Source organism: Desmodus rotundus, chromosome 11 (genome assembly GCF_022682495.2).
Source record: "Desmodus rotundus isolate HL8 chromosome 11, HLdesRot8A.1, whole genome shotgun sequence".
Lineage (NCBI taxonomy): Eukaryota > Metazoa > Chordata > Mammalia > Chiroptera > Phyllostomidae > Desmodus > Desmodus rotundus.
Genome location: NC_071397.1, coordinates 29,677,267 through 29,702,504, shown reverse-complemented (window position 1 = coordinate 29,702,504; position 25,238 = coordinate 29,677,267). Strand labels below are relative to the sequence as shown.

At 33.8% G+C, this 25,238-nt stretch overlaps 1 protein-coding gene across 5 annotated transcripts in view; it reads right to left on the bottom strand.

The window, feature by feature from the left end:
- The window catches only part of FAM135A (family with sequence similarity 135 member A), a 91,626-nt gene that overhangs the window by 8,495 nt on the left and 57,893 nt on the right, over nt 1-25,238 (bottom strand). For 2 of the 5 annotated variants that reach the window (XM_045184821.2, XM_024576578.4), the window contains 8 exons: nt 20,358-20,431; nt 18,912-19,066; nt 16,344-18,690; nt 14,729-14,889; nt 12,505-12,596; nt 11,848-11,945; nt 9,649-9,800; nt 8,301-8,411 (listed from right to left, as the gene is read on the bottom strand). In XM_045184821.2, the coding sequence (XP_045040756.2) occupies nt 8,301-8,411; nt 9,649-9,800; nt 11,848-11,945; nt 12,505-12,596; nt 14,729-14,889; nt 16,344-18,690; nt 18,912-19,066; nt 20,358-20,431 (3,190 nt within the window). The remainder of the gene's footprint in view (nt 1-8,300; nt 8,412-9,648; nt 9,801-11,847; nt 11,946-12,504; nt 12,597-14,728; nt 14,890-16,343; nt 18,691-18,911; nt 19,067-20,357; nt 20,432-25,238) is intronic. The other 3 variants (XM_024576576.3, XM_045184822.3, XM_045184823.3) reach the window with 2 other exon arrangements.

The window sequence follows — 25,238 nt, the reverse complement described above, 5'->3', positions numbered from 1 at the left end:
TTCTGAATCTTTTGGTTTCAATTCCCTGTCTAGCAGTATTGGCCTGAGAGGGCAGAAATGCAAAGTGAAACATGATAGGCCCAGAATCTTAATGGGAATTGTGGAAGTAATTCACCTGCATGGAAGTCCAGCTAATAAAAACATCTGAAGTCTTTATTTTGGAGCCTTATATTCCAGGTTCATCTTCTCTGCACCTACACTGATTCCACCTCCTTAAAGATGACCTAGTTAACTGACCTTCAGGTTAAGCACTTTACTCAGTCCCTGCAGTGGCTAATTCTTGGTCAAAAAGTTACCTCTAACTTGGGAAAGTAACAAGATCTCCCCATCTAGAGAATGAAATTGGAAAAGTGTGTAAATATTTTAGTTACTTTTCAGGATTACCAAGGAAAAGATTAAACTATATCTTCAATATTTTTCTGGACTGTATTATAACATGATTTATATGAGCAGTGTAAATGGTAACTTTCATCTTCATTATAGTCTTCTTGATACTTTTGGTGACTCACTTTTTTTCCCTGAAATTTTAATGTTTTAAAGTAATTTCTATTGGTTCATTTTAGCTTACTTTTCAAAACTGGCTAAAGCACTGGTGGTTTTGCACACTAAGGGACATTTAGTAAGTTGGGAGACATTTTTGTTGTCACAACTGTGGTTTGGGGGTTGTTAGGGTGAGTGTGCTACTGGCATTTTGTGGGTAGAGGCCAGGGACACTGCTAAATATCCTACAATGCACAGGACAACCCCTGACAACAAAGAATTATCCAACCCAGAATGTCAATAGTGCTGAGAAAATGCTACACTTTTAAAATGGACATATTCTAAGCAATATTAAACTACTCTTATTTTTACTCATTTATTTTAAATACTATTTTTAGAAAGAATTTACTTCCTAAAATAATGTTAGCTGATGCTTATTTCCTCCAACATTTTCAGAAACAAAATACAAATGTTATTTACAAATCAAGTGATACCTATAATTAAACACCTCTGTTATCTATTGGAAGAAAAGATTATCTAGTGCCACAGTAGCACAGCAGGAATTCATCCACTGGTAAAAAGAATCTCAGCAGATGTTTTTTTTGGAAGATCTTGAGATAAGATATGTTTTGGAAGTTCCAACATGAACAGATTCTTATTTGGCTATATTTGAGCCCTCATTATGGACTGTGAAAGTGCCGATGATCCTTCTGTGTAATCTTGACTACTTTACCACTGGTGTCACCTAATCTATATATAATATACTTTTATATCTTCCACGTTGCTCTAGTTCTTTCATCTTCTTTCTTTCCCTTGATATACAATGCTGAGATGCTAGTATGCCATAACCATACTGTGTGAACTATATAGTCTATCAGCAATTTGTAGAATGCTATAGGTTTTTGGTCAAAAGTTGCTACAAAAACTTAATAAATGTTTGTAATTGTAATGCCTTAATCAAAAAAGGCAATTTCCTCTTAAAATTAGTATTTCTTTAGCTCTTTATCAGATCTACTGTGACCACAAAACAAAAAAGGCAATTCACACTTAAAATTATTTTTATAAAAAAACATTTCTCAATAGTTTTAGAAATCATATAAATTATTTTAGGCTTTTAAGTTTCCTTAATTTTACAATAATGAAGTTTTCAATTGAGGAAAGCAATTAACTAATGATATGTTGCACAGAAAGACTTTTCAAAAGGAACACTCACAGGGAAGGCTTTGCTTAAATAACAAAACAAAAGAAGGTAGTGGGCTGGATTTTGCTTTAGACAGGTTATTTTATTTTATTATTACTGTTTTAATTCTTGCTTAAGGAAACATTTATTGATTTTAGAGAGAAAGGGGGAGAAAGAGAAAAATTAATCAGTTGCCTTCTTGTACGCACCCCGACCGGGACTGAACGCGCAACCTAGGTGTGTGCTCTGACCATGAACTGAACCCGCAACCTTTCTGTGCATGCGGTGAGGCTCCCACCAACTAGAACACACTTGGCCAAGGCCAGACAGGTTATTTTAGCCTTTCCCTAAAGAAGAGGAAATCAGCCATCCAGAAGAAACAGAAGCAGTAATTGGACTAGGGCATCCAAGACTTTGCACCTTTCACAAAGTGAAAACATAAAGGAGAAATCATCACTAGGGCTTTTGATTGCTTAAAAACACCTGATATAGCATATCAGTTACATAAAATGGTTAAGTAAACATTGCTCTATGTGTTCCTGTTTTACTTATGTTTCTGCCGTGAACCCATATATTTCTACATTGTGAATAAAGTAATTTTATAGACCAGGGGATATTGATCTGTGGCCTGTTAGGAACTGGGCTACACAGCAGGTGGTGAGCAACAGGCCAGCAAGGGAGGGAAGCTTTATCTGTATTTACAGCCATCCCCCCGTTGCTCAAATTGCTGCCTGAGCTTTGCCTCCTGTCAGATCAGTGGCAGCATTAGATTCGCACAGGAGCACGAACCCTACTGTGAACTGCACATGCAAGGGATCTAGGCTGCACGTTCCTAATGAGAATCTAATGCCTGATGATCTGAGGTGGAGCTGAGGTGGTGATGCTAGTGCTGGACAGCAGTTGCAGACACAGGTTATCATTAGCTGAGGTTTGACTACACAAAGAACATAATAAATGAATTGCCTGGGGGCTCATATTGAAACCCTACCAGTGAGGGGCAAGTGACAATTAAGCTGCATCTGGTAGCAGGCTTTATAGTGGCAAGTGAGTTGATGTACTAAAATTGTACAATTGCATCTTGCAGCAGGCTTTAAGTCTGATCCCAACACGTATTTTAGTCTGTGTGTGGGCTGCCAATTATTTTATTTACCACTTCTGTCTGCACCTCTTTCGTGTTCTGCATACTAGTTTCAGTCAGTTTTGGTAAGCCCACACACTAACCCTAGCATGTGGTGCATTGTATGATTATTTCATTATATATTACAATGTAATAATAATAAAGTGCCCAATAAATGTGCTTGAATCATTCCAAAACCAACCCCCACACCCCACCTGCCCAGTCCCTGGAAAAATCGTCTTCTACGAAACTAGTCCCTGGTGTCAAAAAGGCTGGGGACCAAGATGACAAAAAAGGGTGGGGGGAGACATAGCTCAAGATAGACTTGCTCTAACCCCTGTGATATTATAAATTTTAAAACCAATTAATTTTTGTTGATATTTAAAACTGCAATTAGAAATAGGTTCTAAAGTTCATGAAGACATACAGTAATGGCTTAACACAACATGGCTTGAACCTCGCATGACTGCTTACTAGTTCTGTGACCTGCAGCAAGTCACTCAACCTCTCTGTGCTTCAGTGTCCTCACCTGCAAAACGGGGCAATATTAGTCCTATTTTATAAGGCTAAATCAGCTAATTTGTATAACAGGTTTTGGTGGTACCTGGAATATAGGAAGTGCCGTGGGTGTCAGCCAGTATTTATTCCTATATTTTAGTATTACTGAATGCATAAGTCATTTTAGAAAATAGTGTTCTTTCATGTTACTGTCATGTTAATGTTATTAATAACATTAATCCAATTCAGGTATATACTAATAAACTTCTACTTGAGTATAAGTAGAATTTTTTTTAAAGATTTTATTTATTTATTTTTAGAGAGAAGGGAAGGGAAGGAGAAAAGAGAGGGAGAGAAACATCAATGGGTGGTTGCCTCTCACACACACCCCCTACTGGCCTGTGGGCCAGGCACATGCCCTGACGGGGAATCAAACCACGACCCTTTGGTTAGCAAGCTGGCGCTCAATCTACTGAGCCACACCAGCCAGGTCAGGTATAAGTAAATTTTTAAAACATAAAAACAATTTTAGTAAGTCCTTTGAAAAATATTTATGGCTAGTCTCTGAAAATGGACTCATGATGTTAATGTGAAAGCAAATTTCTATAATCTAAAACACTAATATAATTTTAGTTCAGGTACTTCTTCATTTACAGCTATTTTTACCATCTAACATTTGAGTTTCATGATATTCAGAATGGTAATTGTTTACATGCATTAGCTCAAATAATCTTTAACAGTTTTGTGAGGAAGATACTATTATTCCCATTCTACCAATGAAGAAACTGAAGTTTGTTTGTTTATTTATTTATACTTTTCATCCTCACCCAAGGACATGCTTATTGATTTTAGAGAGAGAGGGGAGGGTGAGAAGGAGAGAAACACCGATCAGCTGAATCTTATACATGCCCCGACCAGGCACCAAACCTGCAACCCAGGCATGTGCCCTGATGGGGAATTGAACTGATGACCTTTCTGCAAGACCCAGGCATGTGCCCTGATGGAGAATTGAACTGATGACCTTTTGGTTTACAAGATTATGCTCCAACCCACTGAGCCACACTGGCCAGGGCTTGCTTTTTTTTTTTTAATAAAGATTTTACTTATTTTTAGAGAGAAGGGAAAGGAGGAAGAGGGGGAGTGAAACACCAGTGTGTGGTTGCCTCTACTGCACCCCTTACTGGGGACATGGCCTGCAACTCAAGTCTGTGCCCTGTGACTGGGAATCAACCAGCGACACTTTGGTTCGCAGGTCCGCGCTCAATCCACTGAGCTATACCAGCCAGGGCTGGCTTTTTTAGTTTTAGTTTTTTAGAAACTGGAGCTTATTTAGATTAAGTAGCCTAGTCAGTGTTTCAAATAGAACTACTATCTACATGTGCCTCCAAAGTCTCACTGTTAAGTTAGGCTGGTACAATCAGAGGGGAGGTGAGAGTCTTGCCATGCATTATAGAGCAAATAATAAATTATAAACTTGTAAGCAAAAGTTTTAACTATTCCCTAAGAAATAACTCTAGTGGCCCTGGCTGGTGTGGCTCAGTGGATTGAGTGCCAGCTTGCAAACTGACAGGTCGCTAGTTCTATTTCCTGTCAGTGCACATGCTTGGGTTGCAGGCCCTGGGCTGGGTCCCTGGTTGTGAGGCATGTAAGAGGCAACTATTTGATGTTTCTCTCCCTCTCTTTTTCCCTCCCTTCCTCTCTCTCTAAAAGTAAAATAAGAATCTTTAAATAAAAAGAAAAATTTGAAAACATTCATTTAAAAAAAATAACAAGTAAAAAAAGGCCTAGTCACATCTAGTAATAACCATAAACTTAATAATACAAAATCCTGTTCGGATGCCATAGATTACAGAATTTTTGTAGTAAAATTTTATAGTAATGCTTCCTTTTATGTTTTTATTTTCTACTGTGGCTATTTATTACTACTGCTAATTACGTTTTACTTTGTCAAATGAAATATAAATACACCCTGGGGAACATTTATATTCAGTTTTGCCTTTCATGTATTTTCTAAACCATCAGGAGCAGGGGTACAAACTCCACAGCTATACACAATGGCTCTAGTTAGTGTCCGTAAGTTTTTCTCATGTGAAAACTATACCCTGTATTTGATTTTGTAGAATATCTTATAGTTTTATTAATCAAGTATATATTTCTGTGCACTCTAAGTAACTTAACTGTTGTTTTGTACCTTTAGAAACAAGATCATAACAACTGACTTATAAAAAACCTTTTCTATCACTGATTCTAGTAACAGACAATACATGAAATAACCATTTCCGGGTTTTGTTATCACATTAATAACAACATGTAAGGTAGAATCTTGAAAAGGATAAAACAGGACTCAAGTGAAGAAGCTATATTCAATTACTAGCTCTGTCCAGTGTTCATATTGAATATTTTAAGGGCAGGATGGAGGACATGGGTGACAGGAACAAAGATAAAAGACAGATTTAAAAGGCCAGGGCTTAAGTTTATAAGGTCAAGTTATTTCAGACTGGGAACTATCAATCACCAAATATATGGGTTTGATTTTCAGCTTACCATGCAATATTTAACCTGCTTTTGGTACTGAAAATAATGTTTAAAAGATCACTCATTAATTCAATGGATTTATACTGAACACTTATACTAGGAAGAACTATAGTAAACACTGAGTGTGTATAACTCCATAGGGTAGGGAAGGGTTGTCACAACAAAACAGACTTAAGAAAAGAAGGGTAAGATACATAAAAACGACTCACATGAGGTAAACTATAGTGGCTATGATAAAAAGTTCACATATAATGTTCATAGAATTCAGAGATAATATTACCAATTTTGGGTAGGTGGATCACAAAGAAGTAGGATCAAAGATGCCACTGAAGTGTTTCAAACCAAGTAATTTAGAGGACAGAGTACCATTTTAAAAAGAATGAAAAAAGAGGCAGCTTACGTATTTAGTTGGATATGTAAGTAGAGATGTCTAGCAGGCAAATGAGGACTGGAATTCATTAATGAAGTAAGTTCTGGAGATACAAGATTTAGGATATAAAGGCATATACTAGGTACTTAGAGAGCAGAGGAACATTAAATCAGATAGGACATCAAGGAAACCTTTTGATAGTAGGTGGTCCTTGAGTTTAACTTTAGAACATAAAGATAATTAGTTCTAAAAAGATGGGTAAACACAGCAGGAGGACTTGTGGTAGGAAAAGCATGGATGAATGAAAGAAAGCATAAAACGTGTGGTATAACTAGAGCAAAGGACATGTATGTGGGAAGAATAGATATGAAGCAAGTAAAAAAAATTAGAGACCAGATTATAAAGGATCTGATGCCCTAAGCCACGGACCATAATCTTCATCCTAAAAGCTGTAAGATGTTGGGAAAGATTTTTAAACAGGAGCAACACGGTCTGATTTCATTTTTAGAAGATCATTTCATCTTATGCGGAAGTGAGATTGGAGAGAAGAGGGCATGCAGGAGTCAGGGTAAGCAGTTTGGAGGCCATAGCAATAATCTAAGTAAAAAGTGATGAAGGTTGAACTAGAGTAGTGTAAAGAAAAGAGAAGCCTCCATTAGCTACTAAGAAAGTTGAATGTTTCAGGGCTTGATAACTCCATAGATGTGGGGGTAGAGTGAGAAAGAGGATTTGGAACAACTTCTAAGTTTCTGGCAGGGTAGATGATGGTGCCATTCCTGTAGTTGTAGAATACAGAGAATTAAATCTGAGTAGACAGAAGAGGTGTCTGAAAACATCTGAGGCACCATGAGACATAATTGGATCTATTCAAGAGGCAGCTGGAGATGTAGGTCTTAGAGCACAGCAGAGAGGACTGAGCTTTTAGAGATACATATCTGAGAGTTACCAATGGTGAAGATGGATATGAAATGATGCTATCAAAGAAGAACGCACCGACTGAAAAGAGCAGATGATTGAGACTGGAGACCAAACAAAACACTTAAGTTTAAGGGGAAAGGAAAGAAAAAAAAAGCCTGTGTAGGAAGCAGAGAGCCAAGATGAAAGAAAACCAAGAGAGGCTGATGTTACAGAATTGAAGGGACAAAAGCATTTCAAGAAGGAGGGTGTTTTCATTAATTTATGTATTGTCTATGGCTATTTGTGTGCTAAAATGGTATGGTGAGTAGTTGCAACAGGGATCTTATGACCCACAAAGACAAAATATTTACTATCTGGCCCTTTAGAGAAAAAGTTTGCCAAACTCGGCACTGCAAAGAGGAGTGGGGAGATAGCAGTGGTGTGGGGTAATATCCAGGTTTCCATTATGCCTTTATTTTCAGAAGGAAGAGAAGATAATATTCGTCGAAGAAGATAAAGATGAGGGCTGTCTGTTCCCCTCAAGTGAAAATTTCAAAGTGGAAATAATGTTCTGGGAAGAAGACATTAGGGTGAGGATGAGTCAGGGAGATGTGCTAAGGTCATTTATAGTGTGAGAATGGCGAAGAAACAGTTGGGAACTTCAAACTGAAAAAGCTTAGAAAATATATGGAAGATGGGGAATATATTTAATAATCAGCTAGTAAGAGATGAATAACAAGACTTGTCAAAGTTGAGAATGTGAAGAAGGAATAACTATTAACAGTTTTGTTACTGACATTTTCCAGAAATGACAGCCTTAGAATAGGAAATTAGAACAGTAAGTGTCAGTTTATAACAAAGATTGAAGACTGGGGTAGGGGCAGCTAGAAGGACAAGGGGACTAGGATAGCAGAGGCCTAGTTCAAATACCGACTAACTTAATAACTGGTATAAATTATGAATGCTAAAAATTTTAGGATAATTTAAAAAACACTGTGCAGCTCTTAAAACATAAATACAGTCATGTGAAAAAATTAAACCATACTATTAATTGCTTAGTTTTAACTGTGAGTTTGTAATTTCATTAATGAGAAATTACTGAGAAATTATGGTGATTAATACTTTTTAATAACCATCAAGACACATTGATAATTTATTTGCTAAAGGTTTATTTTTAAAAAGATTTGCAAGTGAATATTTTCAAAACAGTACTGTATACTTACCTGCTTTATTACTAAGCTTGTATAAGAAAGTTTGGCGAGGATCTGAATGATCTCGACATGTCAACTGCAAAAGAGAACCTGATTTTTTCCACTTCTGCATAAACCACAGACCTATAGAGTTATAAATAATATGTGAGCATAACTGGAAATATATGCTTACATATGCCAAGGTTATTAATTTTAATATAGACTATACACAATTACAGTTAAGTTATGGTACACTAACTGTATAAGGACCAACTCTTAGAATGAGAAATTGGTTAATGTTTTCTAGTAAATGCCAAATATAATTTAACTTTTATATTTAATTGTATTTTATTATATTATCAGTTACTCATGTAAATATATCTTTCTTTATGTGAAACCCTAATCACTCTGGAATTTGTTTTCAAGATTGTAGAATGGTAACTTCCACTTTTGGTGCTTCATTATTGCAGAAGGGAAGAGAGAAGAAGAAAACAAAACTTTAATTGATTAAATCAGATTATTGTAAGCCTATCTGGGGGAAAGATTAGTGAAGAAGGAAATTCAAAGTACTGTATCTTATTTATATTGGGTTCTATATTTTTTATGGATTTCCTTTTTCTCATGTCCTCTTTTTCAAATTAAAAAAATCCAGAACTAGTCATATTTTAAATACCAACATTTGAAATGGGATACAAAGGGAAATGGCTTGGTTTTTTGGTCAATGAAAGAAGTGAAGGAGAAAATAAAAATAAGTTTTAAGGCTCAATAGAAAAAAAAAACAGAATGAAATCTAATTTATTCTCTCAATAGGAATTGACTGAGTAAACTATAAAAAATTTTTTTTTTAAATCTAAGGGAAAACAAAACCAAATAAAAAGCAAATAGAATGAGATCTTTGTTAGTGAGAATATTTATTCTAATCCAAATGGGCTCGTAACTTTCATTTTAATCTTTTAAATTATTTTAGAACTTATTTCCTCATAACATTCCTTTGTTCTCAAACCAGAGTTAACATTTTATATAAAATATTTTACAACTCTAAAATATGTTAAATATTGGTATTTATTTGTTATCTGCTCAATTAATGCAAAAACAGAATAGACTGTTTTAAGGTAAATATTTACTGAAAATATTTACAATAATGAAAAAACTGCTCTAGTGATTTTTTACAAATATCACCTTAATATAATATTCATTTTCTGAAATGACTTATCAGCTTATTTCCTGTACATGACAAAACAGAAAACAGCTATATCTTTTCTTTCATGACATTTCAAGTATTGACAAATTGGTTCCAAAATAAATGCAAAAAAATTAAATTAGACTTCAATTTTCTCCCCATGCCATATTTTTTATACTGAACAATAAAACTTTTTTTTACCTGTATTAACAAGAGCACTGCTATTGTAGAGTGTACCAAGGTGAGGTCCAGAAAGAGATAGAAAGGTATGAAGTTTGTTGAGGTAATATTTAAACCTTGGCCTTGTAAGCACTGAACGGATTATTAAATTGCCCAACGAATGTCCAATAAAGCTTTAAGAGAAAAAAAATGACATTTCTCCCATAGTATTAGTTTTGAAAACAAATATCAAGGTGATATCACTATACATAGATGTGAAATACAAAGAATTTAAAGATTTCTAATATGTTTTAAAATTACGGTTTGATACTTTGAAATGAAATAACTTACATTTTGAAGGAAAAAATGAGAATGTAGTAGGAAGCTCCTATTCTGAAATTTAAATGCTTACTTTAGGGAACAGGTGGCAAACACAAGGCCCACGGGCTGAATATGGCCCTCCACCTTGTTTCTACCTGGCGACAGCACCAAGCTCTAGCTTAACTGTTAAGGAGTAGTTACATTTATATGATCCCAAAATTACATTTGGCCCTTTGAAGGCAACTGTGAGGCTGATGTGGCCCCAGATGAAAATGAGTTTGACACCCCTGCTCTAATGGGAACAAGATATTATACAGAAAATTTTGTAGTTTGTAATTGCTTAGAAATACATACATGTTAAAAGTAATAATGTGTTGACTAGATGATAAATTTGCCTCTTTAGGCACACATACAATTATTTACTTAAATAATGATTTAAAATAGAAATAACGAATTTGTACCTATAAAGGATGACTTAGAAGAAATTATATACCTGTTTCTCTTACTCTCTTGTCCACACTCAACAGTGTGCATGTTCTTTGACTAAGTACTTTTAAGGTACAAGGAAAACATGTACATTCTAAGATCATACCAAAAGAAAAACTAATAATCATAAAGCACTTCACCTTTATTAAGGAATATTTTAAATCAAAAGAGACTTTTCCTTAGCATTATTTTACAGTAGATACTATATGAATCCCTGGGTACAATTAACAATGAAAGAAATAAAAGCTGTCTATACACTTATTTACACAAATAGCTAGTGAGAAGTTCAGGACAAACTCCCCTCCCAAACTGATGTTCCTAAAGCTGTGGGGTGAAAGATATGATGGTAACTAATAGTCTTTTAATCAACCAGATCAGGCTTTTGGATAATGGGCGATTATAACTAACAATCTAATTTGAAAGAGGGGCTTTTGTGGATGAATGAAAAAATTAAAATATATTATTTTCTCATCATAAAATAAAAAAATACAAGATCCCTGTCAAAAATTTAGTAAATAAAGAGTATTTTAAAATCCATAAATAAAGAGCATTAGAACAAGAAAATAATTTCTCCTCCCCCCAAACATACTTACATCTCTTCCCACATTTTAACAGAATTTTATTATTTTTTTTAAGGACTTCAAAATAGAAACCCATTTATCTCTCTACTTAGTCCTGCATACTTCAGACTGGAAACAAACTCTACAAAAGCTTATACAGAGCCAGCTTCTTCCTCTAACCTAGTCAGGATATGGAAGGTAATCAGTTTCTTCTTTTTGAGGAAGGAAGACTAGTTTTGACGTTTTATTTAATTCGTAATGGACTAGAAGAAACAAGTATTTTTTTCTCCCATACATATATCCACAATATCTAATGAAATAACGAGACATTGGTTTGATCATCTCCTCTTGCTTGTGGAAAACTGACTCACAAAGTAGTCATAAAATTTTGAAAATATTTCTATTGTTTTACGTGTTTATATATATCTACCTCCCTAACATCTTTCTTTTGGTAATAGTTTTTTTTGAGATATAATTCACATACCATACAATTCAGCCATTTAAAGTGTATAATTCAATGGTTTTTGGTGTATTCACAGAGTTGTATAGCCATTACTTCAAGAAATTTTATAACATTTTCGCCACCTCAAAAAGAAACCATGTAACATATAGCTCTCACCTCCCTCTCTCCCATCTCGCCCAGCTCTAAGCAATTACTAATCTTCTTTTCTATAAATTTGCTAATTTTGGACAATTCATATAAACAATCATATAAAATCTGGTGTTTCCTTAAAATCTTTTTTCTTTTCTCTTTAAGTTAATTTGAGTTGTGGTCTCCTACATTCAGAATAGGACAACAATACTATCACAAATTCTGTTTAATTTTTCTATAATTCATGGAGATATAAAAATAGTATAATATTATAGAAGTTACCTTATTTTTGAGACTGTTAGACTATATATCTGAATATATTGTATTATCTCATCTAGAAGGCGATCAGTCATGCTATCAAAATCAGCAAAAGTATCATTCTAAACAAAAGCAAAACAGACACATTATATACTGTGCATGTATAATCACATGAAAACTTGACTATAAACATTATTTTTAATTTAGGTACTGAAAATATGGTTAAGACCAGTTTTTTTAGGGAATTTGGTGAATATAACATAATTGTATTAAAATGAGAAGTGAATGTCTAAGGGAAAAAAAGGGTCAATATTTTCAGTAACACTTCAGTTAGTTGTTTAACTGTTTAGCCCACTGCCAGAATTTAATGTTATTTATGTTGTTACTTAGCATGCTAAGCTGCTTCCTCAGAATTTAATGTTATTTATAATAATTTAATTAATAAGATATTTGCATAGAAATGTGAAATTCTAGAAAATCTGTGTATGTGAAGAGTTCATAAATAGAAGTGTAAAACATTTTTATTTACTGGGGATATGCATTACTGTTAAATATAGAAGTTAGAAAAATTATTTTAAAAAATTATTTCTACTACTAACAGGCATTTTGTAGTAAGCAAATATTTAGGAAAAAACTAGTACAAAATTATTTGCTTCCACTGAAAACATTGTGATATTGTACCTGATTTCTCTCAGACATAAGAAAATCAATTCTTCCCCCAGGTAGTCCAAGTTCAATATAAGTTTTTACTAATCGCAGATCTGCACTGTTACCTAGAAAATAAAAAAATTAAAAATTATATCTAAAAGAGAAGATAAAGTAAAAAGTATGATCATGCCAGTTGTGAATAGATAGTGCACTACAAAACAAGAGTTGTCTGGTCACACTGATGTTTTCACATTTCCACCTAACAGTGTATTACCCTGTGTAGTGCTCTGTCGGCACCCACTTGTGACTGCTGGCTACAGGAACTGTGAAGGACTGACTGAAGTACTCCTTACCATCACTACTCCAAACTAGATGATCACACACCTTGAATGCATTTTAGGTTTAGACTTAATCTGTTGATTTTCACTTAGTGATACTGGTATGGAGAATGGAAATAAAAATCCATTTAAATAACCTAAGGTAGTTTATTTTAACTAACTTCCAAGATATCTAGAAGTAGAACATGCTTATTATAGGTATTATATAAATATTAATATTTTTATAATGTAAATATATATGTTATCTTTAAAAATTAGTGGCTTTTTAGCTAATTCCTTTGGTTTACTTAGGAATAAACATGTCATTATCAATTGCTGAACTTTTACCTTTCATATATATATATAAATCTTTTAGGTATTTCATGCATTGACAGAGATAACTTTTATTCCTGATTTTAAAAGGAACACCTCTAGTATTTCACTACTGAGTATGTTTCCCACTGGCTGGAAATATGTATGTTTAATCACATTAATGATCTAGGACTAGTTTGGTGCTTAGTTGCCACAATTGGGAATGGATAGTCAATTTTATCAGTAGTTCCTTACTTGATTTGCTGATATAGTATATTTTATTAAGAAATTTCTTCATATATACTTATATTTGCATTCTGGGAATTAAATCCTATTTGCTAGAGGGGTTTTTTGACATTTAAAAACTCATTAATTATTTTCTGTAATACTGGTACAATTTTATAAAGTATATTTATGTCAGATTGATCTACTCTTTTGGGGGGGTTATGGGTGTGATGTCTTTTTTCAGATTTGGTAAAAAGGTTAGATTAACTTTAAGAAACAAAATAAGCTGCATTCCATCTTTTTTTCTATTATTCTGCAACAAATTTATATAACATAGAGATAATATAGTCTTCAAAATTTCAAAGAAGAATTTGCCAGAGATTCTACTGGACCATGACATTTTCCTCGGGGGCTAATTCTTTGAAAATTTCATTACTGGAGTGGAAGAGATTATTACTGAAGCTATTTTGTTTCTTGAGAGAGGTGTCTTTTTTTTTTTTTAAGAAAATCTCCAATTTCATGAGAATTTACTATTTCAGACCTATTTAGTATTTTTATAATCTATAAAATCTTTTGTCAATTTGTTCTTATAGAATAACATGATTGCAATACTTTGCTAGTCTAGAGATATTTGGCATCTTCTAATACAATTCCTAATCAAGAAAGTCTGTTGAGTAATCAAAATAGCTATCATAACACCATACCACCAAAGTCAAGTTGTTTAGAATGTAAATTAACCCCTAATTAATTAGTGAACCTTTAATTTTAATTTTAAGGTACTGACTTTTCTAGTCCTGAGGTATCTGTAAGACTTAGAGCATCAAACTAAAGGGGAACTAGGAAGACTATCAAAGGGACACAAAATGATTGCCACGAGGTAACTAACAGCTGGAAAGAAAAAAACACAGTAAGAGTATACTAGCTGGTGTGGCTCAGTGGACTGAGTGCCAGCCTACAAACCATAGGGTTGCAGGTTTGATTCCCAGCCAGGGCACGTGGCTGGCTTGTGGGCCAGGTCCCCAGTTGGGGGCATGTGAGAGGCAATCACACACTGATGTTTCTCTCCTCTTTTCCCCTCTAAAAACATAAAATAATTAATTAATTTTAAAAATCTTAAAAAAAAAACACATTAAGAGAGGAAACAGAAAAATCCCAAGTTAAAGTAAATAAAATATTGGCACATGGATGTCAGTTTTATGTAAAATTTACTTAAAAAGAAATCTAATGTTATACTAAGCACAATTAAGTATATTCCTGCTTTGAAATGTATTTAAGATTCAATTAATTTATGCAATTTAAAAGTTTTTTTTTTAGTTCAAAGACTAAATAAAATGAAATGAGATCTATTAGGAAAAGAAAACATAATTAAGTTGCTATGGATTACATCAATAGATGTTTCATACCATCTAAACCATGTACACAGACAATAAGATGTACTCCATCTTCAGAACCATCCTCTTCTTCCATGCTAAAATAGGGGGCTGAAGATGCCAGGAGAGGAGCATCACTGTACATGAACCCAGGGAGTTTAAGTTGCTTTAATTCTTCTTTTGCCTGAAGGAAGCTGAAGCAAATATTACATTCAGTTTTTAGAACCAAAAAGACAATCTGCTGAATTTATGGCATTGCAGAAAAGAGGACACCCAGAAATTATTTGTTTTTAAAATACTCAAAATATGTGGGATCACCTAAATTACTCTCAGAAATTAGAGTAACTTTCCTTACTATTTTTAGTACATATTCTGATCAAATACAACTACTACTTTAAATCTAAAATTACTTAAAATATTATTCTAAACTTGAAACTAAGAAAATAGGAGGAGTGGAATTAACGCTTTTTATAAAATTTTATATTGAATGCATAGAAAAGCTGGTAGTAGTATTGGAAAGATGACAGTCTGATGCTTCATCTGTAATTAAATCCTGTCCTCTTTACTCCTTTTTTATCTTACATTAAAAGAAAGGAAAGAGCTGTTTACAAAGTGAAACAGTGAGAATGGTAGTTACAGTATTTAGGAGATTAGGTTGTTTGTATTTTTCTCTAAAAATAGCAACAAGGAGAAGAACCAAGGGGGGATGTGACTAAATATAATTGATGACATGTTCATCTCAAATGAGTGACTGATCAACTTGGGGATTGCAAACATCAAAAATTATTTTTAACATTATATCATTTGGACTGATAAAAGTAAAACTAAAAAAAAACTGATGAAAACTAAACAGAGCAGAATATACTAGGTGAAGACAAAGACAATTTTTTTCATTAATGACTCAGGAGCAGTAATTCTCTAATAGGCTGTTATCAGCTATCTGGTTTCACTAGCTTTAGGCAGTACGGATTTTAATTATGTGTATAATTGGAATAATTTGGGAATTTTAAAAACCTACTGAAGAATGCCCAGACCTTTGACTTCAGGGATTATAACTCTATCTGAAGCAAAGAAGTAGAATATTTTGAACACGAATACCAGGCTAGTAAACCTATGTCGTTGTCAAAATCTTCTGCATTTTTTTTATTGGTCCGTGAAATCTCATTCTGGAAACCACTGACTTAGCTGAGGCAATCTGGGTCTGGTAAGTTTAAAAAGTTCCTTCTAACCTCTTATTCACTATCTAATATTGTTTTTATTTGCTGGATGTACTTATAAAACCTAACTTTTGTCTGGGAATTAATGTGGGCAAATAGGTACTAATTAAAAAAAGGATTTTAACTGCAATTATTCCATACTTTTAACATAAAACTACCAATGGAAAATTTAGATCAGGAATGTCTAACCTATAGAACAGAACAATCATACAGGGAACTACAGGTCTGTCAAACTGTATAATGAGTTCACTAAAACTGTATAATGAGTTAACTAATCAAAGAAGCACTTCTGTATTATAGAAACCAGAGAAATATATATATATCTATATATATATCTATATAGATATATATAAAGAAAAAATATAAAATGTAATATAAAAAATGTTTCTCTCTATATATTTAGTAGTACGTTATTGTGCTCCATTACTTACGCTTGTATTTGAAGTTTTGGTGAATTTTCATACCAGGAAACTGATGAAGTGAAGTTGTAAGAAGTACTGCTTGGCTGCTTTGTAATGGCATCAAATTTACTTTTAGAATACTTAACACTACAGGGAGACTCTTGTGGTGCAGATGGGAAGGACAGACAACCAGAAGTACAGACAGCAGGCATATTAATACCATCCCTCAGAAATTCACTGTTTAATTTTTCAGATTTTATAAGTCTTTCTTCTTCTAGTACATCTCTGTTTGTATAGTAAGCATTTACTGTTCCATCCAAAGCTGAATAATCTGTTTCTTCGTAATACCCATTTTGAACCATCTGTTGATCCTGCTCTTCCTCCTCATCCTTTTTACCCTGTTCCTGCTGAAGATTACTAATTCCTTTTTCAGGAGTTTCTTTCTGAGGGCTAAGTGAATTGTTGCAGCTAAGAGCACCTGTGTCAGAAATATCTGTACTGCTTTGAGAGCCAAAATAATCTTCCACAAGCCCTTCTTTTACCATATCAGGACTGATTGAAAAAGGGTCACTTGCACCCAGATGAGTTTCACTTTTAACTGTAGGGGCTTCTGAATTTATTTCTTTGAGATCTAGTGCATCACTGTTTTTTATTTTTGCAGTTCTATCTTCACTAACTTCTGTATTAGTATAAATGGAACCTGAAACAACACAAGGGGCATCTAAACAAACCAGATTTGAATTTAATGTAACTGCTGTCCCTGTAGAGTTATATTTATCAGGACTTTGGGAGTCTTTACACACAGTGTCCACGTTAGGTTTGGAGCTGCAACTACTTTTCTCATCACCTGAAGTATCTTCATCTGAAAAAACAATTTGCAAAGGGTCTTTAGCGTTTGAATTTAAGAAATTTATTGCTATAGTTTCATTGTCCAAGTGCCCTGAAAATATGACACTCTGCTGTTGTAAAACAATACTTGACTTTTTACTGGCATCACATTTTGGCAAATCAATTGTTCCTAGATTTAATACAGTTTTGCTATCACTTAAATGGCATTCAGGTACAACAGATTTCTTAGAATTTTCATCAGGAGACAATTCATCATCAGAAGGTAGAGAGTTTATGGATGTCAAAGATGACTGTATTTCACTTAAAGCACTTGTACTTTCAGTACAATGACTTCCTAGTGAAAATTTTATATTATAGTCAGGTTTCATCAAAAGCTGAGGAAATAATCTTTCATTATTGTAAGGACCTTGCCCTTGCACAATTTCAAACACTACATCAGGGTTTGGATGTGTTGCGAAAGAACTTGGTTCACTTTCAACACCTGAATCTGAAAATCTAGATGAGGCACATGTAGCATTAATATCTGGTAACTTAATTGTATCTCCACTTACTACAACATGATATTCTTTTGTATAAGAAGCAGGTTGATTACTTCTTAACTTAGCTAATGATTCTCCAACAGAACGACAGTTTGCTTCCTGAAAAGCTTCCTTTTCAAGTGTTATGTCTTTAGATTTGGATTTACAGTTAGATTCTAAGGACTCAGAGTTGGGTAGTTGTAAGCTATCCACAAGTATTTCATCTTGTTGAAGCTCTGTCCAAGGTCCTATTTTAACAGTTTTCTCTCCACTGAAAGAATCTTTATTGCAGGGAGTTACTTTAGTTGTTCTAACTCCTGAAGATGGAATTGCTTGATGATCATGACAATCATCTGATGAACTTCTGGTTGCCACATTGAAATCCACTGGTGTAATTTCATTATCGTCCTGGGAGATATCAAGTTTACCTGAAATGGACAAATTTGCACAAAGATTTAGGTGGCCAGAGTTCAAAGGATCAAAAAGGTCTGGTTGCATGTTTTCAATATCTGGAGACTTTTGTTCAGTTCTATTTGTTGGCAAATAGCTAGCTTCATTTTCACTTGTCTGTCTGATGTAGGTCTTTAGGTCAAAATTATATCCACATACTGTGGGATCCAGACCTTCCTTCTGACTATGTGAAGGACTGCCTTCAAAGCATGTAAACAGATCACTTGATGCTGTACTTTTCAAACATTTGTAGCCTACTAAAACCACAGAATCCTTAGAGTTCTGTTTCATTATTTTTTTTGTATTTTCAGGTTTCATTGTTTTCATGAGCTTAGTGACCTTAACTTTGGATTTATTTGATTCTTCGTTCTTTCCTTTTAGAGATTTTGTTAGCTGCTTTTCACCTTCTGTATAGCAAAAATTGGAGGCACCAGCAGGTCTGACTTTCACCTCTGGGCTAGAAGGTCCAGTTATGGATCTTTCTTCAGTGTCATATTTATCCATTCTAGTGGACTCTGATCTCTGAAGATTCTGAACTCCCATCCAGGGTGCATCTAAGTCTTTTATCCAAAGAAAAAAAGATTCAGGTTTAAAACAAGGTGTGAGAACTCATATAATTAAGACTACTTTTTCTGACTATAACTTTCTAATATCCTCAAACATAAATAAAACTGGAAGGGAAAGGAAATAGACCTATATTGGGAAATGGTTTTATGTATATTAGGAAGAATATACTGAAAATGACACAACAGCTTATGTATTTTAGTTAGATTATACTTACCTTCAATAACTGAATCTAAATACCTATCTTCAAAGATTATAGGTAATGAATTGAGATCTCCATCTAATTCACTACATTCAATAGGTAGGGGTGGAAGAGAACTGCAGAAGGAAGTATTTTTGATAGCGGTGCACATCTGTAGATGACTCTGAGCACTGAAAAATATTTCTTAAGTCAGACTGTAATTTTAAAAAATTACACCTAATTCCACTTTACAGATTTATACCCATTCCCCTTCCCCTCACCATTCCTGTGCCCCTTCCTCAAGATATAACCTCCTTATGAAAGAGCTCATTGTTCAGAGAGAAAAACTGGTAAGATGAAAATTATGGTTTGTTGAAGAATTATCTAATTTCTATTATATTCACCTATGCTTTTAAATATTATTTTGAAGTGACTTATCTATGCTTAATGTCTGAACTTCCTAATTTGTTGAGAATAGCGTATAGGAGAAAACTCAAAAGCCTACTATTGTTTTGATGGTAGTAAAAAAAATGAGTTTCAAGTCTACTGCTGTACTTGACACATATTATGAATACAATTAACAGCTGTTTAAAACAAGATGTATAACTTTCTAGTACAAGTTTTTTAAAAAACATTTTCTCATGGAAAATTTTAAACAAATCATAATAAATAGAATATTATAATAAACCCAATCACTCAGCTTCAACAATTAACATTGTGTCCTTGTTTTACCCTCACCCCCACTCACTACTTATCCTCACACTCTATTACTATTTACAGTTAACTTTTTAGGTAAATTCACATGATTGAAATATACAAATCTTAGCCATCTGACAAATAAATACCTAAGACAGGCTATTTCCATCTACCCAGAGAGTACTCTCATGTTTTTCCAGTCAAACTCCCAGCCAAGTCAACAACAAGACAACCAGTGTTCTTTTTTCACCTTAGTTTTGCATGTTCCAGAACTTCATATAAATAGAATCATATAGTATCTACTCTTTTAGGTCTAGCTTCTTTTGCTCAGTACAATGTCCTTAAAGTACTCTTTAAAGCCAAAGTAAATCAATTGAAAAATACTCAGCAGCAGATGTAACAGTGCCAGTCGGACTACTTATGACAATCTCTAATATACAGTAATGAACATAAGAGATTCTGATTGTGGAAATAAAAGATACAACAAGATGGCCAAATAAAAGACTGCAGCCAGAACTGTATGGGACTACCACCATTACAGTATTATAGATCTGATTACGGGGGGAGGGGGTATAGTGCAACACACATCTTTATATAAGGTATGGGTCCTCCATAAAAGTAATTGGTAAGATTAAGCCCAATTTGATTAAATAGAGTGTTATCTGAAGAAATTCTCTAAATTTCTTCATTTTGAATATTATGTGTTCTATCACTGATAAATCCTGAAATAGTTATCAAATGTAAAAAGAAATAAAATTATTTTAATTTTGGATTTACGCTACTCACTGAAGTTCCTGGTATGCAATGATAGCTTCTCTTGGATGTTCAAAACAAAAGAATGCCTCAGAAAATCTGCGTACCTAAAAAATTCCAAAAGGGAATATGAATAACATGGTACATTTAAAAAAATCAATCAGCCACGAAATGATAAGGAAAGCAAACCCTTCATTAGGCCTTCCATAACCACCCCTGTGAGAATTAATCTCCCTCCTCAGTGTTTTTAAAGCACTGTATTTTGGTACTGCATGAAATAAAAGAAACAACAGAATGTAAAATGAGAAATTTAGGTTTACATTATAGATCCACCATTTACCTTTCCTTGAAGACAAGGATCTATTTATCTTATTCACCACGACATCCCCAGTCTCACAAATAGTGCCCAGCACATGGGGAAAAAAATGACAGAATCAGATAGCATTTCCACCATGCTATGTGCCAGGTATTCAAGCAAATGCCAGCTGAAAGGGCTCACTGACTTACTGTTATTGAGACTTTGGGCATTTTACCTGAGCCTTGGATGACTCATTTTCAAATTCTGCTTAATACTTGTTTTATATATGAGGTTATTTTGAAGAATGAGATAAAAACAAACTATTTGATAGCAGTTTTCAATCTGGAAAGTGCATATAAATATAAGCTATTATAACTGCCATTATATCATTCACTTTTTCCCTTAAAATAACTGCTTATGTGAATTGTTTCCTAATGTGTAATGTGCCTTAAGAGTAGAAACTATACTTTAATGATTTTTGTTACCTGCCAAAATATATCTATCTTGGTACGTTACAGAAGCAAGTACTTGGTAAGTACTGGTTGAATCTAATTAAATATTTCTTTCATCACGTTTGTATTTTGATCCTTTCATTTCTAATTACGCAAAACAAGGATCTGTCAGCTATTGGAACAATATGAAGCAATAGTTAGAAGATGGAAAAATGTTTTGCTTGGAGGGTACTAGGAGGAGATATTATTTTACATTTCAAAATTATATTACATCTAATTTTCTTTTCTAAAGAAAAACGTAATTTAGGGTTCTTTGGTTTTCAAATATACAATAAATTGGTGATATATTTTACTGGTTAACAGTGAGTGGCTAGTTGGATTTCTGACTTATTAAACTTGTTTCCCTAAGCTGGTGAGACTGTGTCTTCAGAGAAACAAGACAATGAGGGAGGTAGGGACAGGAAGGTATGAGGCATCTATGAAGATGCAAGTTGTGTCTTTACTTTCAAATGTCCAATTGCCTCTTTTTGCTAACACAAAGGTAAAGATGAAAATTACCTGTCTGCCTGTCTATCTATTAGAGATGTTTTCCTTGAGGGCTATAAAATATGAAGAAATGCAGCCCAAAGTCATCTGGATTTGTGCAATTGCAGCTGGGCCTGCAAAACTGGCTCGTTGCTTTTCCCTCTCTCTCTACCTTCCCTGATTCCTACAAGAACCATTCATTTCTTGACAGCACTCTACCTACAAGGCTCTGTGCTAAATAAGCACTTTATTTCCATTCTTTCATTTAAACCATATAAAAACCATGAGTGAGAAAATGGGCACCAAGAGATTAAGTACCTGGTCAAAGGATAACATACCCAGCAAGTGATAAACATGGATTCAAATAAAAATTTGACAAATTCCAAATCTTGTGCTCCAAACCGCTTATCTCTTCCCTTTTTTTATTAAGAATCCCTGGTACCAGAAACTCTTTCCTTTCCTCTATGCACCCACGCAAAGTTTTCTTTCTAAATTCTCTTGCCACAATTTTTGTGCTGTGTAATGAGTAAGCCTATAACTATACTGTGTGGGCATAACTAAAGTATGACTGCCATCCAATGGCAGCACAGCTCAATCTGGGGCAAAAGACATATATGGAAACAATGTTAAATTTACAAATTCAAACTTAGGATATGAGTAGTATATATTATGATAAATTAGTGTGCTATTAACATGTAGTAGTGATTTCCAACCAGTGTGCCACAAGAACTTTTAAAACATGCAATACCTGACTATTTAGTCAGGGGCACTGACCTCTTCTCCCTTAGAGTGTCAAATAAGAAAAATGACAATGCCAACACAACAATAGCCATCCAATGTGAGTGAATCAAAATTATTCCTACTTTTTGTCAGGCCGACAAAAAATCTATTTTTTGGTGTGCTGTAGAATTTTAGTAACTAGTTTTTGTGTGTCATGAAATGGAAAAGGTTGAGAAGAGCTGGCATAAAGACATATAAAAGATTAACGAAACAGAAAATAAAAACATGTTTACAAAAAAGATTTGTAGAAAATGTTTATATCATCTTTATTCATAATAGCCAAAACTGAAAACAAATCAAATCATCAACAGGAAAAAAAAAAGAAAAGAACTCTGGTATATTATACACTGGAATACTACTCAGGGAGAAGAAAATTACAATATGGGGGAATCTAAAAAAATTACATTCAGTGAAACAAGTTAGACACAGAAAGAACATATATTACTGTGTCTATTTTTATGGACTTTAAAAATAGATAAAATTAAATATTATTGATAGAAACCAGAACAAGGATTGCTTATGGGGTGTAGAAATCAACAGAAAAGAAGCACAGATAATTTTCTAAAATAATGGAAATGTCCTATATATTGACTGGGGTGTTAGTGACATAGGTGAACAGATTGTCAAAACTCATTTGACTGTACACTTAAAATTTATGCATTTCACTGGATTTAAACTTTACCTCAGTAAAATAAAAATATACCTTCACTACATGAAGATAAATACATATATTCTAACCCATTAGGCTGGCACAGTAACATCCATGTTCTATTCTTCTCATGTCCTTGCCCACCTCTTGACTATGTAGTTTCTAAGATCTATTGTGTTTCACTGACAATGGGAGGTGGTGTACTTGCCTATCTCACTTTGATCAAGTTAAAAAATGAATTGTTGCCCTGGCCAGGGAGCTCAGTTGGTTGGAGCATCATCTATTACACCCATCGTTGTTTCTTTTGAATCCATGTTCTTTCTCTACCTCCCTTCCTCTCCCTAAGAATATCCTCGGTTGAGTATTTTTAAAAAAAGAATGAATTGTTAAGTTTCCTAGATCATATAATCCTAATTCTGTAGGATTTTATTTCTCAAGATTAAGTTCAACTATGAACATCATCCTCACTTAGTCCAAAAGTTTTGAGATACAGTCATTTTCTAATCCCTGTATAATGCTTTCAGAGATTTTATCCCAAGTCAATAGTGTAACAACTTTTTTTCATTAGTTTGGTAAGAGTATATTTGGGATCACCATTACATATTATTTTGGTTTTTAGAGAATCTTCAAGAAATTTGTTTACACTGACATTCAACACTTGCCAGTGCAAAGTCCAATTCCCAGGGATAATGACTAATTGTGTGTACATACCTTTGTCACTGATTTTGTCAGGTGATTTCTAAAAGCTTCTAAAACACTATCACTGACTGAGGAATTTCATGCTAACATGCTTTCTCTAAGTATTTTTCAAACAGTGATAAGAAGTTTAGTGATTCCTTTCCCTGAGCATTTTGTTTTGGTATGCTCTTCAAAGTAATTACATAAGTGGACTGTTTCTTTCACTTGCCATCATGTTTCACATTACCCTAATTTTTTACTTTATTTCCTATAACCTTGAAGACAATACACTTTTGCCTTTATTTTTTTGTTCAAAATAGAGAGAGCTCTCAATAACTTGAATAGGAAGTAACTTCATCATTATTTTACTGCAAGATAATTTTTTTACTGCCATATTTCACTTAGCATAATGTTCTCCAGGTCCGTTGTGTACATGTACCACTGGCTTTTTATCTACTCATCTATAGATGGGCACTTGGCCTGCTTTCAGATCTTGGCTATCGTAAAGAATGCTGTAATGAACGTAGGATGCACATATACTTTCAAATTAGTGTTTTGGATTTCTTTGGATATATTCCCAAAAGTGGAATCACTGGGTCATAAGGCAGTTCCATTTTTAATTTGAGGTAACCCCATACTGTTTCCACAGTGGTTGCAACAATCTGCATTCCCACCAACGATGCAAGAGGGCTCCCTTTCTCCACATCCCTGCCAACACTTGTTGTTTATTTTATGATAGCCATTCTGACAAGTGTGAAGTGATATTTCATTGTGGTTTTCATATGCATTCCTCTGATTATAGATGATCATCTTTTCATATGTCTATTGGCTGGCCACTGGTATGTCCTCCTTGGAGAAGTGTCTATTCAGGTCCTTTGCCTAGTTTTTGAGTTGCTCATTTTGTTGTTGTTGATTTGTGTTTAAGTTCTTTATAAATTTTGGAAATTAACCCTATATCAGATGTATCAGTGGTGACTATTTTATAAAATACCTTTTCTGTATCTATTGATATGATCATGTGATTTTATCCTTCATTTTGTTGATTCACTAATATTGTATGAACCTTGCATTCCCAGAATAAATCCCACTTGATCATGGTGTATGATCTTTTTAATGCATTACTGGATTTGGTTCACTAATATTTTGTTGAGGATTTTAGCAGCAAGATAATTTTCAAGGGGGAAGAAAACTCACATTATATAGGTATATGTGCCAATACTGATTAAAGACACAAAAGGTATTCTTTCATTTTTTTTCCACCAGTTAATTTGTTAAACAGAAATAGATATTAGATTTTATGCCTGGTTTTCAAAACACATTATCAATTATAATTCAGGAAGCTTGTATAGGAGTTCATAAAATTTAGATATCTTGAATGCAAAGTTTCTGTGCTAAGCCTCGGAGGACTATAAATTTTTTAAAAATAAAATATATACTGATATCAGACACAACAGTCTACTGTAACATAGATATATGCATTAAATAAATATAGATTTAAAAATCCTTTTCTCCTCCTCACCATGTGGATTTTC